General features: G+C 24.1%; 4 protein-coding genes across 4 annotated transcripts; 2 read left to right on the top strand and 2 right to left on the bottom strand.

Annotated features, from left to right (window-relative positions):
* Positions 1–663: 663 nt before the first annotated feature.
* Positions 664–2,182, bottom strand: LOC128957332 (lachesin-like). The gene is made up of 5 exons (XM_054303070.1): positions 1,730–2,182; positions 1,602–1,666; positions 1,489–1,538; positions 1,259–1,412; positions 664–1,175 (listed from the first exon to the last, which is right to left on the bottom strand). The coding sequence occupies exons 1-5, from the start codon at positions 2,099–2,101 to the stop codon at positions 707–709; spliced, it is 1,110 nt and encodes a 369-aa protein (XP_054159045.1). The 5' UTR covers positions 2,102–2,182; the 3' UTR covers positions 664–706.
* Positions 2,183–2,416: 234 nt separating this feature from the next.
* Positions 2,417–3,170, top strand: LOC128957342 (dosage compensation protein dpy-30-like). The gene is made up of 2 exons (XM_054303083.1): positions 2,417–2,531; positions 2,584–3,170. Exon 2 carries the CDS (start codon positions 2,602–2,604, stop codon positions 3,151–3,153), a length of 552 nt encoding a protein of 183 aa, XP_054159058.1. The 5' UTR covers positions 2,417–2,531; positions 2,584–2,601; the 3' UTR covers positions 3,154–3,170.
* A 1,387-nt stretch (positions 3,171–4,557) lies between these two features.
* On the bottom strand, positions 4,558–7,804 carry LOC128958134 (aquaporin-9-like). The gene is made up of 7 exons (XM_054303949.1): positions 7,748–7,804; positions 7,548–7,665; positions 7,304–7,387; positions 6,851–7,204; positions 5,018–5,078; positions 4,743–4,927; positions 4,558–4,631 (listed from the first exon to the last, which is right to left on the bottom strand). Exons 1-7 carry the CDS (start codon positions 7,802–7,804, stop codon positions 4,558–4,560), a joined length of 933 nt encoding a protein of 310 aa, XP_054159924.1.
* A 5,604-nt stretch (positions 7,805–13,408) lies between these two features.
* LOC128958133 (somatostatin receptor type 2-like) lies at positions 13,409–14,536 on the top strand. Its single transcript, XM_054303948.1, has one exon. It carries the CDS (start codon positions 13,409–13,411, stop codon positions 14,534–14,536), a length of 1,128 nt encoding a protein of 375 aa, XP_054159923.1.
* The last annotated feature ends 598 nt before the right edge of the window (positions 14,537–15,134 follow it).

The raw sequence follows: 15,134 nt of genomic DNA, 5'->3' as shown, positions 1-15,134 counted from the left end.
AATATATCTTTGTTCATATAAACCTTTCCTCTAATAAATAACTTTACAAATTAATAATAAATATATTGCAAAAATAACTAAAATTAGATCAACAAATTTTGTGAATATACTTAATATATGATACTATATTTACTGTATATGTAATTTGTATCATAAATTATAAAAATAATAATATTTGTGCAAATATATATATAATAAGATATATCTTTTATATAAATATATTATATATAGATATTTTTTATAAATTTTATAATTAATAAAACAATTAGAGAGCTTTAATATTTATACTGTATGTGTGTTATTTGATTTCACAGAATGTATAATATATTATAACAACTATTAAATATTGCCATTTATTTGTATTATGTGTCACATAATATAATATTGCGTTCAATATTACACTATTAAAATATTGTACTCATCTTTTAGGATATGTTTCAGACAGTATATTAATAAATGTGATCATGGTCATTTACATACAATAATTTACATGGTCTTAATTAATACCATAGTATCAAGTGATATAAGTTTATATAATTGTTTAAAGGATGTAAATTCACTTAATATATCAAATTATTATGTTTTCTTTAATTAAACCTTAAAAATATTTATAAAACAAATTTATAAAATATAAAATATTATAAAAACATATATAAAAGTGTATATAAAAATGTATGTTTTGAGGTATTATAATTAGATTGATATCTCACGTAAACCTAATAAATTTGATACTCAACACAATACTTAATAGGACGGCAATGAAATTCAATTGTGAAGTCAACACTTGTATGGCTCCCGAAGTGAACTGTAGGCCAACATTACAAGCGGGCGGACAGACAACGTTGACCGTCTCAACTAATTCAATCTCCTTTTCAATAAAACCTAATTTATTGACCGCACGGCACATGTAATAACCGTATTGTCTTTTCTCAATTCGTTTGACACGAAGTGTTGTATCAGTGAACTCATCACTTCTGGCAAATATGGAGATCTGGTAGTGTTGGTTGTCATTCAAAATTTGGCCATCTTTTAGCCAAATAACACTTGGACTCGGAAACGCTTCAATGTGACAGTGCAAGTCAGCGTCGTATTGCAATGCCTGACCAGTTTGTGGCCGAGCTATTGACACATACGGCGGAAATTCCACTTCAACCCCAATATGTCTTCGGGCACCACTTTATACAACAAATATTTGTAAAAATTTAGTTAATAAATAGTTGTAATAATTATAGTTATAGTTTAATAAAAATTGAATTACCTGCTAACTCCATTATCGGCTACACAATAATAAGTGCCTCTATGATCCTTGGTTATATTTCCCAAATTCAATTTGGTTCCCATATAATAAGCCATACCATTGGGTAACAGTTCATTTTGTTCGCGACGCCAACTAATTTTAGGGGGCGGGTAACCTATACCACACACACACACCCATTCAAATCATATCAATCATTAATTAAATCGACAATTTAATGTCATAATAATTACCGGTAGCATAACATTGAAGTGTGACATTTGCGCCAACATATGTTATCACACTTTAAAAAATAAATAATAATTGATAAATAAAATGTTTTTATTATGTTTATAGGTTGTCATACCTTCGGGTGCTATTATCACTGATAACGGGAGGGATTTGTATAAATACTTGAACATCGGCTGTCACCTATTAATTAGTTTACATATATCAGAGTATATAAAACTAATGATAATGCAATAGTAACCGTACTTTACTTGATATACCAGTGGTAATCTCGCACCTGTACTCTCCTGCATCTATCTCTTGTACTTTTGATATAACCAATGTATAGATCTGTTCCCTTTCATTATAGTTAACTGAATACCGATTCTCGGGAATGATGATCGTAGACCCGCGAGATATAAATAGATGGTTATTGGGATTGTCTTTATTTACTTTAGTCCAAACAACCGGATAATCTTTAGCGTACTGTACCTGACATAACATATCAAGTGTGTCACCAATACTGACCACACGTTCTTTGCTTATGAAAGATATGGTCGGGTTTTGTTGGCATTGAAGTAATGGTATTAATATTAAACAAATTACAGACAATTGATTTAAAATTGATATAAATTTCATTGTTTTTTAAGTTGCTTTAAATTCTAGCTTTAAATTATATATTAAACTTTTTTGAAAAGTTTTTATTAAACATATTGTATTTTTAAAAAACTGATTTAAAGATATCAAACAAATTAATCACAAATTGTTTACATATATATATCTATAACATATACACACCCAACACATACCTGACTATGCATACCATCGATACGTAACACACCTGACTATACTATATAAGCCCTGTATTAATATATATAGTTATATAACAATTCATATCATACCTCAACTCAGGTATTAAAAGCACAGGTAGTTATCAAAACGTTATTCATGTATAATGTAGTAAACGTAATGTTTGGCTAATATTAATAATACAGTAGTCGTGTGTTTGGCAGTGAAGTGACTGAAAGACAAACAGACAGACAGACAGTCAGTGAAGACAACACAACACGTGAGTCATTGTAACCATTGTTTGACCACTTCTTCACTAATTGTGACCAAAGTGTCGATCACTGAACCAAATGGACGAAACAGCCGACACTAAGCCTGTCATCGATCCGGAAGTGGATTCAGGTGTGACTCATACTAAAGGAGACGATCAGCCGAAAGACGAGACGTTGACCGTTGCCGCCGATAAATCGGAACAATCATCTGTGGCTAATGAAGACAGTGAAGCCAACATCAGTGATACACCGATGGACACGGAGTCTACTGAGTTAAAGACTGAGCTTAAACCAGTCGAAGAAACTGAATCACAAGTGGTTGCACCTGTAGATGAACCGGCAGAACCAGCCGTAGAGCCGGTTCCAGAAGTGGCACTTAGATCGCCATCGGAACCCGAAAAACCAGTGTCACCGGCACCGGCTGTTCAGTCGGCGACTCCACCGCACACACAGAGCTCTAAGAAGCCCAAAGTGGACTTAGCTTCGGTACCGGTGCGCCAGTACTTAGACACGACTGTTGTCCCCATCCTATTGCAGGGTCTGTCAACTGTGGCCAGAGAGAGACCATCAAAACCAGTGGCATATTTGGCACAGTTTTTGTCGGACAGGGCTCAAGAATATGACGAGTAATTGGACGACAAATTAAACCCTCATTTCATTTATGATCTAAACTATTGTTTCTATAATTTGATAACTATTTGTCTAATTATAAGTTTAAATTGAATTCAGTATTTAAAATCATTTTCAAATCATTACAAATTGTCAAACACTTGAATTGTTTAATACATTTGAAACTCATTAATCATACGATTATCTGTTAATTTTATTATACTCTTTGATTATTAATATATTTCTGTATTTTTCTAATAATGAGATTAATTTATACTTTACAATAAAGTTTTTGATATACTTTTTTATTAATTTTTAAACAAATTTTATATATTATATTTACTTTTATTATGTTTTGAAGTTTGCTATTTTTATTAGTCTATTTTTAAAACTCGTTATTATTATTTATCTAATTTAATATTTGATAAAAATTTTATACAGTATATTTGCACTATTATACTGTATAACATATTTCATAAATTGATAATTTTATACAAATTAGTAAAATAATTATCTTTTGATAAATAGCAATTTAATGCAAATTTTAACTATATGTTTATAATTATATTATTAAATTTTATCATATATAACCAACTTAAAGTAGTCAACAATATTTGTTAACATTATAGCAATTTGTAGTTTATATAAATCAATGAAAGTTTTCTATCGTTTATTTGAAATTATTGTTACAAATTACAGAGTATACAAACATTTGTTTAATGCATTCAATTTTCTTTAAAAAATGACATTCAATATAACTTTTGTTAAACTAAAATAAAATCATACAAATAATGGTATTGATAATTGAAAATTTGAAATGCAATTTGTTTTAAATAATAACTTCACAAAATTGTTGAAAAATTACAAAAATAATGAACAAAAATTAAAAAGAAAAAAAGAAATACTATTGATATTTTTTATTAAGTTAATATTATATAGTTGTCTAAAATTGTAAGTAACAATGATATATATATATATATATATATACAGTGTACTATACAATGTATAAAATGTATATATATATTATACAGGTTAATAATTGTATATAATTATTATTAAACAATTTTTATTAAATTAAGGTTAGTAAATAATATTTGTGATTTTATTTTAATTTATACCGTAAAGCATTTTGAGGTTTATATTTGGTTTAAGCAATTAATTATTTAATTCGAGAGAAATTATTATCATTATTTAAAAATAAAATTGATGAAAGCTATAGTAAAACTATAACTAAAACAATGTATTTGCSGTCCAAACAAACAAATTTTAAATAAAAGGACAAAACGGTTATAAAATTAACTTTTTTATTTGTGATAACCCTTTGGGCAGTATTGTGCTCCCATTTTCATTGTTATCTACGCTATTATAATATTAATATATAAAATTGCAAAAATTAGATTATTAAATATACAAAAAAAAATTTAATTAATAATTTCGATGGATATCCCTTTCCCTATCCAACGGCGATACTTTCATATTTTCACTGATCACTTGGCGAGCTTTGGATATATATATAATATATATATATATATATATAATAGATTTAATAGACAATAAAAGAATTTCAATTTAATAATTTGTAATTAAATTACAGTATTATATAAACAAACCTCTTTGAAAAATAACATCATTTTTGGTGACGGGAACCGTTACAACAGTACTCAGACTGGCATTACTATCATCACAATTATTACTATAAACACCAACCCCTAAGACATATATGAGACCTCCAACAATGGCACCGATATGTGGTGCTACCAGACCTGCGGACCACCAATACTGACCTTCCAATGGCCTGTTGTAAGGGTTATTCGTGTTTTAAAAATTATTAATTTATTATATTATATTATAAGACAATTTAATTGATAACTACTAAATAACATACTTGAAAACGTCGAGTCCATAGCCGGCTAGTGCTGTGAACACTCTCGGGGCTAAATCACGGGCTATAAAGTAAAATCATGTAATAATTAGTAACAAAAAATAATAATTATTTATTTTATACATTTGTTTTATTTTTAAACTTTTAAATGTTAAGCTTGTTTTATTATATATAAAACTATATGACATAAATTAATATTTCTTATTTTAAATTCAACTTTTTTTATTTTATCAATGGGTCAGTAAATATACACATTTATTGCTATATATTCAAGAACATTAATTTGATACAGTATTATGATAATATAGTACTGTATGTGAATAAATTACTAATTAGTAATTATCAAAAATATCTAATTAACTCCACAAAATAAAACTTATAACTTTTACGACTAAAACTTAATTTATTAATGCTTTAAAATAACCTACCAAACTAATTAAAAATTATTTTAAAATATAGTACATATGATGTTCAAATAGTTAATAAAATAATACTAAAATTTAAAAAAATTAGTTTATTGCTTGATTTACTACACAATACTGTACATGTATATCATAAAAATAGAATTTATGTGAGATGACCTAGACTATATTGAAATAATTACACACAGTATTAATTACATTAATTTATCTAAACATTAATTTTTACATTTCCTGAATTGTCCGATACATCAGACATTTCGCTTTTAGTTTAATGGCACAAAATTTTTAATATATTATTTATCATATTATTTACAATATAAAAATTTATGAGTTACTTATTGATGATGTTTACTATATCGTCTAATTATCTTTTATTTTAAATTTCACGTTTATGTAAGCTTAACTTATTTAACTAAACAATTATAGTTTGTTTTTACATTTCATTGTTATAATTTACTTTAAGTTGCAATACTATAATCAATTTTTATGATATCTTTTTAGTAAATATACTGTAGTAATTATTATAAATCTAATTGAGAACAATTTGTTTCTTATAATAAAATGATAAACAAAAATTATGAATTTATAAAAATTATTTTTGTTATTAATGTAGTTTAGACATTGTCTGCATTTAATATTTTAGCTATAAATAAAATAAATTATAATTAAAAATAAAATGATTTTAGATATATCATGATTTTCATGATTCATATTTTTTAAATTAAAAAAAGAAACAAAAATAAGATATACTAAATATATTAGGAATAAATGTTTACTATCAGGTTTTGTTTATTTATTTTTGTCAGCATTTTACAAATATGCAAATAAGTGTATATATATAATATGTTAGCACAGATACCTAATAATTTACAAAATTATCCCATATATTATAAACACTTCAATATATAATTTATATATATAAATTATATTTTATGTATTTATTTATTAATATGTAATTGATAATAACACTGTGGATGAGTAAAATTCAAAACTGTGTTAATTGATTTTCATTTTTATAAATTACTTTATATTAATTTGTTAGTAAACTAAATATGAACTTATAAACTATTTAGTATTTGTTATAATTATAATAATTGTTTATTTAATTAATAAGATACTATTAATAGGATAACTATTTAAATACTTGTAGATTATAGAGCATTATGAGAAAAATTTTATAATCAAATTAAACTTATAATATATTTTATGCAACGATTCAATTTTGATAATTGAAATAATTTTTATGACTTTTAATAGATTATTAAGAAAATATTTTAAAGCTATTGAATATACAATTATAGTCAACTAAATCATTCATTTAAATAGTTAAATGTTATTTTACTAAATATTATATAAATTAGAATAATTATCAATTGAATAATATAATTATAATAAACTAATTATTAATACAAACCTGGATTCAATGTAGCGCCACAATTAAGACCATAGGATATGATAAGCACACAGACTACCAGTGCTATACTGAGTGGTTGTAAAGCACGAGGAGTATTGATGCCCTTTTCATCAGTAATGGCCAGTATGGCTATCATTAAGATGGCGCACGAAAATATCTGATCGGCAAACACTTGAGTTATAGTCAGATATGATTGAGGATATGTAGCGTATATTCCGGCTGTTAGGCTAATCTTATCAAACGTTGTATTAGTATTTTCAGCCAATTTCATGAACTCATTCTCATATTCTTGAATTCCCTGACCATATATACCATAGACTATAGCGGCGCCCAAAAATGCACCGATATATTGGGCTTTCATTAATTAAAAGCATTCAACAAAAATCAAATTTTTTTAATAATTAATGATATTTTTAATAATTTCTATTAAATAAATAATTTTTATAAAATTACCAGGTAAATAATAAACAACTTTATTCCATTTGCATTTTTTAATAAAACATAATGCAATAGTGACGGCTGGATTTAAATGAGCACCTATGTTAAACATATATAATTAATATATATATATATATATATATATATATATATATATATATATATACAATAAAAAACTTATAAAACTATAGTATAAATAATGATAATACATTAATATAACTAAGTTAACTAATAAAAAACACATTATTATTATTGTTACCTGAAATAGGTATTGCAATGGCAGCACCTATAAAGACACCCAAACCAAATCCCAAACCTATTGATATATCACTCGATCCCTTTAATACATTAGATGCAACTGCACCGCAACCTAATGTCTAATTAATAAAATGCATACATTTATTAAATTCATTAAAATAATTAATTAGTTTWTTAATTAACATAATTAATAAAACTTACAATTATTATCAAAGTTCCCAAACATTCAGCAAAAAATTCTTTAAGTTGTTTATTCATTGTTAATAATAGTAAAAATATTCTGTATTAATAAGTTTGTCAAAAAATCAATCAATTATAATCACTTTCAAAAACTATTGATAAAAAAATGTCAAAACTAATTATTAAGTATAAAATCTTTTATTATAAAATAACTATTTAGTAGATACTAAATAAGTATTTTCGATATAATAAAAAACAAATATTACTTTTATGCAAATTAGTCTTTAAAATTCACTGAAAAATTATCAAGATAAAAATATTTACTGTTATTCACATATTTCATATGTTAAAAAGCAAACACAAATTTTTAAATAGAGTGAATAAATGATTTAACGGTTAAAATATTAAACTAATTTAAGATTTAAAGTTTATAAAAGCTTTTTATATAAAATAATTAAAAAATTTTCAGAAAATTAAAGTTAAACTTTTGGCGGACAACAAATCAGAGGCTAATGAGTGGCTGAACTCACTTCAAGAGATAAGTAATGAGAGAAGTAGTAGTAGTAGTAGTGTTTCATTGCATTGAAAATTAATTTTATTTTATTTTTGAGCACCACTTTGGGTGCAAACCATTCACAAGAAAGAGAACAGTCGTCTCAGTTAAATCTGCCGTTCCTTTCGGCCAAACAAGTCGTCCCTTTAAATCCTATTTAGAGTTATTTCACCCCCTAATCGATGCCATTTTCTTCCGGGCCTTTTCTCACTATATCTCTAACAACAACAACCAAATTGATACAATCGGCTCTCGTTTTTTAACGATAACATAAAGTAAATTCACAAAAATAACTATTTTATTAAAAAAAAACTTGATTTCAATTCATTATTAAGGTTATACACAATAACAACATCAACACAAACAAGTAAAAAGTTGTTTTATTATTGTATATAAACACTAAACACTGTCACAGTTTTTATTATATTTATATTTTATTTTTTAGATTAGGATAAATACTATATTTTTTATTAAAATATTTTCTTGTTTTCTATTTAACTATATTTCAATATTTAATTTTTATTTGTGTTTTTAATATAAAATCTAAATCTAAAAAATTCTATAATAATATGTGATTTATTTATAAAAATAAATTAGTTTATTGWTCAATATTTGTAAAAATAGCTTATATCATCAATGTCAGTTTGACATATTTATTGTATTTTATCCACTTATTAAATTGTTTAATTAAATTTTATTAATTATTGTTTAATACTGTATATGTTTATTATATGTACAACACATCAAATACAAAGTTTATATTTGTGGCACGTGTTTAACAAACACTAGTATTTTACAATAAAATTATTTATATTTATTCATTTATATTTAAAAGTCTTTTAAAAACTTAAAAATTAAATTTAATGTTGAGAAATTTATTAATTTATAAACTAATTATGATTAATGAATAAAAATTAATTAGTTTATTTTCAATGTATTAAAAATTATTTATTTCTATTATATTTCTAATACAATTATATAATTTAATAACATAGCCTATTAAATATTTTTTCATTTTTTATAAGTAAAATTAACTAATAAATAAAATCAGGACAAATTGAAAATAATCGTTGAGTTTTATGACTATTTTATTTTTATTAATTATTATAAAAATTTTAAAATWCGTTAATTGCTCTAAATTTATATTGATAATAAAATTTTATATATTTATATAATTACATAAAAAAWTATTTTTAAACAATATATTTTGCAAGCCTTTTTAAAATATTAASATTTGCTAAACAAATATTATTAATAATAAAGACATTAAAATTGGGAGCATTGTTAAAATTATCATTGAACTAAAATTTATTATCATAAAAATAAATTATTTATTTAATGCAATAATAAAAATAAAATATATATTGTATAATATAAACGAGATATGTATAGCATTTTGCATTTATTTAAACTTTACAATTATTCAACAAATATAGCAATTCATACAATATTAGATTTTATTAAATTAATGTTTCATGTGTAAATTTTAAAATATTAAAAAAATAAATATTGAACTGAGAAATTAAATAAGCACAATTTAATATAAAATAAAATATTAATAAAAATGGTAATAATTGTAAAATATAGATTTGAGATAAATAATAATAATCATAATAATATTTTAAACTTTTAAGTTTTGTAACAAATTATAGAGTTTTAATAAAGATTTTATATTATGTAACTTTATTGTTATAATAATAATAATAATAATTTTGATTTGTTAAAGAATTATATTTGCCATTATTTTTTAATATATATTAATTTATGTATTTTTAATATTTTTATATATGATAATTCAAATAGATATGACACAAATATTTTAAGGTCAAAAATGTTTAAATCTATTTTATCAGTATATAGTATAATAAGTTATTGAAAATAATAATTAAATATTCACTAAATGAAAACAACTCATCACTACATTATTAGAAACAACTTTATTTATATATAAGACTGAATATCACTCAAAGTCATCATTGATTCATTGATAGACAATATTTGATTTTTTGCAAATGTTTTATTAATAAATACCGTATAAATAACAAGTTGATAATGCTAGAAAGCATTTCCATACAAACTCATTATCCAAATTATATAATAAATTATAATTTAATTTTATAAATTGCGGTATCAAATGACTCGGTATAACAAAATAAACTCAACATAGTCATTTTTTAAATGTTTAAGTTAAATTAAGTTTTAAACTTTTAAAAATTATCCGTCATTTTAATAATTTTTTTATTTTATTTTGTTGCTTAAACTAAATCTAAATTAATAAATATAAAAAAATTTATAAAATTATTAAATTAGCCATTTCTCAATGTTATGGGAGAGAGAAAAATTTATATGAAGATCGCCTATACTTTATTTTTTATGCTTTACACAAATCTTAACTTAAAAAACTAATATAATTTTTTTACTTTTGCCGCCATTTTCTTTATGTTCTTAAGAGATATCAAAATTTCAATGCTGATCCCGTATACCTTATTTTGTATATGTATTATATAAATCTGAAGTCAAAATTTCAATATTAAAAAATGGGACAGACAGACAAAAAGAATTCTGATTTTAAAAATTTCATGAGTTCGTGAAAAATTATACGTATAATACATTCAGTATAATATAATCTATTATTATTAATATTATTGTTGTTGTTGTTGTATATAACTAAATACTGTATTTTCTAATTATTTATATCTCATAATATAAGTTAATAATAAATTTTAATAAATAATAATTTTTTTAGACACCATACAGAAAAATCGTCAATAATATGAAATTCAATAGATAAAGAAAGTTATCAATAAAATTTGATTTTTATAGTAGTATATAGAAAATAGTCTGTTTATTACGTATTATAAGGACATCTGAATAAATAGTTTACAATAAAAGTTAAACATTACATTAATTAAGTAAATGTTGGGATATTAACTAAATAAAAATAGTATGTAAATACAATATACTGTATATAATTTATATAATTTAAAAGTTTATTTCTATATATAGAAGTTTATCTATTTGTATAATGAGTGCTAAAAACAGATTTTATTATGAGTTCCACTTAAGGACTGCTTTTATACACAAAAAGAGAAGTCAATAATCTTTCAGTTTTATATGTAGTTTTCATTTGTATAAAACATTTTGCTTTCAATATATATATATATATTTCAATACTTTCTTTCAATTTGCTAAAAAATTGTTATCTTATTGTTATTGTATAATTTACTCTCATACTTTTTTTTATAAAACTACTTTATTTATATATATATATATATATAAGTTTGTAAATTTAAAAATAAAAATAACTTATTATTTTTTAATAAAGATTTTACAAAGAATTTTTTGTTGTAAAATATTATTTTCATAAATGTATTGTAAATCATTTATTTTGTAGTTTTACAGTGAATACAATTGTGAATAGTTTTATAAAAATATTATTTTATAATTGAAAAATAGTTTTTATATATTTATATCTTATATCAACATTTTAATAACTAACAAATAAACAAAATTGGGAAATAAAATGCTAATTATCTACTCTACTGTACTCATATAAATTCATTAGCATTGTATTTATTGATATACCTGTAGATATACAATACAAATATCAAAGTGTTTTATCAAAAACTATTATCTAAATACATAATAAATAAGGAAATCTTTATAATTTACAAAAATATTTATTAAATTTTGCAATTTTACTTAATAGATAACATACTTTAATTAATATTGTAATTTTTAATTACTTATTGTCAGGAAGTAATAAGATATGACGGAAAGTGATATCTATTAATATAAGAAAATAATTTTTTCTGTATTAATTAGTATATATTTTTAATTAAATATACAGCACTGTAATGTAAAATAAGATAAATAATACTTAAATAAATATTAAAAATTATTTACAATAGTTACAGTTAGTTAAATAATAAAAAATTAATTCCACTTAAAAATAAGACACAAAATAGATAGTAATATAAATATCTTAAAAGAATTGTTGTAAAGTTAATACTATTTTTATTAAGTTTAAACAATAGTGTAATAATATTAGTAATAATAATGTAATGTATTAAATAATAAATAAAAAACGATAACACAATTAATATCAACAAATGACAAGCATATCATTCCAAGTGTTTCACAAATTAAAGTTTTTTATTGTTGTTATTAATACATACTATTAAATATAACGGTGTTATTATTATTACTATATTATTATTGTTATTGTTATTGTTATCTAAGCTTAACCTTGATTTTGATGCCCGATATATACTTAACAAATATAACCATAAGTTTATTTGCCGTTTGTATCGTTCATTAGACTTCTATCATGTTTTTGGCACTAATTTTCTCATTTGTCTCATCACTTCTTGTTTGCCAAAAAATACAAGTTGTTTAGTAAGTTAAGGCACTCATGTGAGTCACTTTGATAATCATTGATTTATTTAGGCATTGAGTGAGTGAGTGAGTGAGTGAGTGAGTGAGTGAGTGAGTGAGTGAGTGAGTGAGTGAGTGAGTGAGTGAGTGAGTGAGAGAGAGAGAGAGAGAGAGAGAGAGAGAGAGAGAGAGAGAGAGAAACTGGTATATGAGTGAAGAAACTTTTTGTAAGTCGTAATGCAATAACAATACTATTAATAAGTATTTTTAGTGAATTTATATAATAATTATATAACAACACAACATATGTTTAGTTTATATATGAAAAAAGTGGAAGTTTTTAAAAGCAACAAAAAACAAGACAAAACATATAAATTTATATATGATTGAGATTTTCATACTATAACTTGTTTGTAATGAAGGTTAGTGGGTCTTCAGGCATACTCTCATACTATTGTGAGCACTTGGATATCAACTATTTTGCCAAAACTCCTGTCTCTTTCTCTATGTTTCGGTAAAACAGTAGGGAATTGTTAATTACTTGTTTGGTCAGACACTTCGTTATTCTAAAACTAAACTAAAAACACAACAATTATTTGAATGTGTTTTTAGAAAAGTGTAGTTTTTTTATCAAACATAACTGCTGTTATAGTTTGCAATTGTTTTGTTTGTATCTTTAAAAAATCATTTTATAATATCAAGGATATAGTAAAAAGTTGATTACACTTTTGAAATTATATTAAAGTTTAATTATGGATTCGGTAAATATGACCCACGAGTTGGCCATTCAGGCAAATGAGACGTTAAAAGAATTGCTTGAGTTCGAGGACGCCATCGAAATGGTGAACATGTCGTCGCCGTCGGACACGATCTTCGCCGCCCTCGAGTTCTCCAAAATGTTTCATTACGTGATGGCTGTGTTGGGTATCATCGGTAACCTATTGATAATAGCCATTTACATTAAGTTTGCTCGCATCCGAACCGTCACCATTACCTACATCTTTAATATTGCCATCTCTGACCTGTTATATGTCATAACGGTTCCAGTATTTCTTATATCAATTTGGAACAACTCGTGGCCTTTCGGTGACCTTATGTGTCGTTTGTTGCTATCGAAAGGAGCTGTGCATCGGTTCGCCAGCTCGTTGTTCCTGTTGGTAGTGGTTGGAGACACCTATCTGTCCATTTTGAAGCCTACGCTAAGCCATACGCTATACAAGAAGTCATATAACGTCAAACTAATAACCGTTTTCACTTGGATTGTATGCATAGCTAGTGTTGTGCCCGTGTTTTATCACGCGTCCATATATCACGTGCCCAACACTGATATCAATCATTGTGACCTATTCTGGACGGGTCCGAGTCGTGAGCACTACATCTGGTTTACCATTATTTTGGCCTTTCTTTTACCAACTATTTTGAAGTTATTATTAGCAATACCCATCATATACCAACTGTCGGGCAGTGGTACCGTTGAATCCAATGGCCAATACTTACCATTTGCTGAACGCAACAAACGATCGGCACATTTGGTACTAACCGTAACATTGTTTCACATAGTCTTTTGGTTACCACTTTGGGTTAGCCTAATCAGTATAAACCTAATGCCGGTCACCGAACAACCCGACACGTCATCCATACTGTTTCATATGATCAGTGGCTGCATAGGTATGGTTAACACTGTAATCAATCCCATACTTTATATCAAATTAAGTCCCGACTTCCGCAATGGTTTGCATGACTTAATCACTTGCATACCGGAGAGCCTGTTAGCCAAAGATCCAGTAAATAATAGCGAAGTAATGAACGAAAGATCCAACAGAAATAGTGACACCAATAATATCACCAAATTTGAGTCAGCAATGGCTAACATCAACTAATTAATGAAATTAATTGTTCATCAAATGTATTAAATATAATTATTATCAAATCCATTACCATTTCTTGCATTAAACATCATATCATATTAAAATATTTTTGTAAAATATTGAATATAAAAGTTATTGTATTTTATAATTATTTTTTTTGTCAATATTATTAATAATAATTTTATTTCTATTATTTGTAAAATTATTATATAAAGTCTTTCTTTTATATTTTACATCTAAAGTTATATAACTTATAATTATTGCTTACATTTATAGAAATAGTTTTATAAATATTACTGTACTGTATATTAATATATTAATTTTAACAAAAGTTTACATAAATATATATTTAAATAAATTAACACTTATCTACAAGTATTAAGTATTATTGTTATTATTAAAAATATCTGAAGTTAAAAATTAAATATAATATTTCTACAATTATCTATATATATTTCCTGAATAAACTTTTTATTTTATATTAAAAAAAATAAAGTTTATACAAGATTTATGACCTAATAAAATGAGAGTGAATTGAAATAAAATAAAAATCAATAAATGTTAGGATTGAAATTCAAACAAATAGTATAATATTGTAATCAAATATTAT

The sequence above is a fragment of the Oppia nitens genome, unplaced genomic scaffold (assembly GCF_028296485.1).
Source record: "Oppia nitens isolate AA-2021 unplaced genomic scaffold, nextdenovo-longstitch-racon4-pilon3 scaffold3_pilon_pilon_pilon, whole genome shotgun sequence".
In the NCBI taxonomy this organism is placed as follows: Eukaryota; Metazoa; Arthropoda; class Arachnida; order Sarcoptiformes; family Oppiidae; genus Oppia; species Oppia nitens.
This window is presented reverse-complemented; position numbering and strand designations above follow the sequence as displayed.

What these genes read in the sequence shown, in the direction of transcription:
- LOC128957342 (XM_054303083.1), top strand. Translation starts at nt 2,602, where the DNA reads ATGGACGAAACAGCCGACACTAAGCCTGTCATCGATCCGGAAGTGGAT.
- LOC128957332 (XM_054303070.1), bottom strand. Translation starts at nt 2,101, where the DNA reads ATGAAATTTATATCAATTTTAAATCAATTGTCTGTAATTTGTTTAATA. An exon ending in CCACTGGTATATCAAGTAAA is followed by an intron (nt 1,667 to 1,729) that starts GTACGGTTACTA and finishes ACTAATTAATAG; the next exon opens with GTGACAGCCGATGTTCAAGT. An exon ending in GCCGATAATGGAGTTAGCAG is followed by an intron (nt 1,176 to 1,258) that starts GTAATTCAATTT and finishes TGTTGTATAAAG; the next exon opens with TGGTGCCCGAAGACATATTG.
- LOC128958134 (XM_054303949.1), bottom strand. Translation starts at nt 7,804, where the DNA reads ATGAATAAACAACTTAAAGAATTTTTTGCTGAATGTTTGGGAACTTTG. An exon ending in TATGGACTCGACGTTTTCAA is followed by an intron (nt 4,928 to 5,017) that starts GTATGTTATTTA and finishes CCCTTACAACAG; the next exon opens with GCCATTGGAAGGTCAGTATT. An exon ending in TGATGTTATTTTTCAAAGAG is followed by an intron (nt 4,632 to 4,742) that starts GTTTGTTTATAT and finishes ATATATCCAAAG; the next exon opens with CTCGCCAAGTGATCAGTGAA.
- LOC128958133 (XM_054303948.1), top strand. Translation starts at nt 13,409, where the DNA reads ATGGATTCGGTAAATATGACCCACGAGTTGGCCATTCAGGCAAATGAG.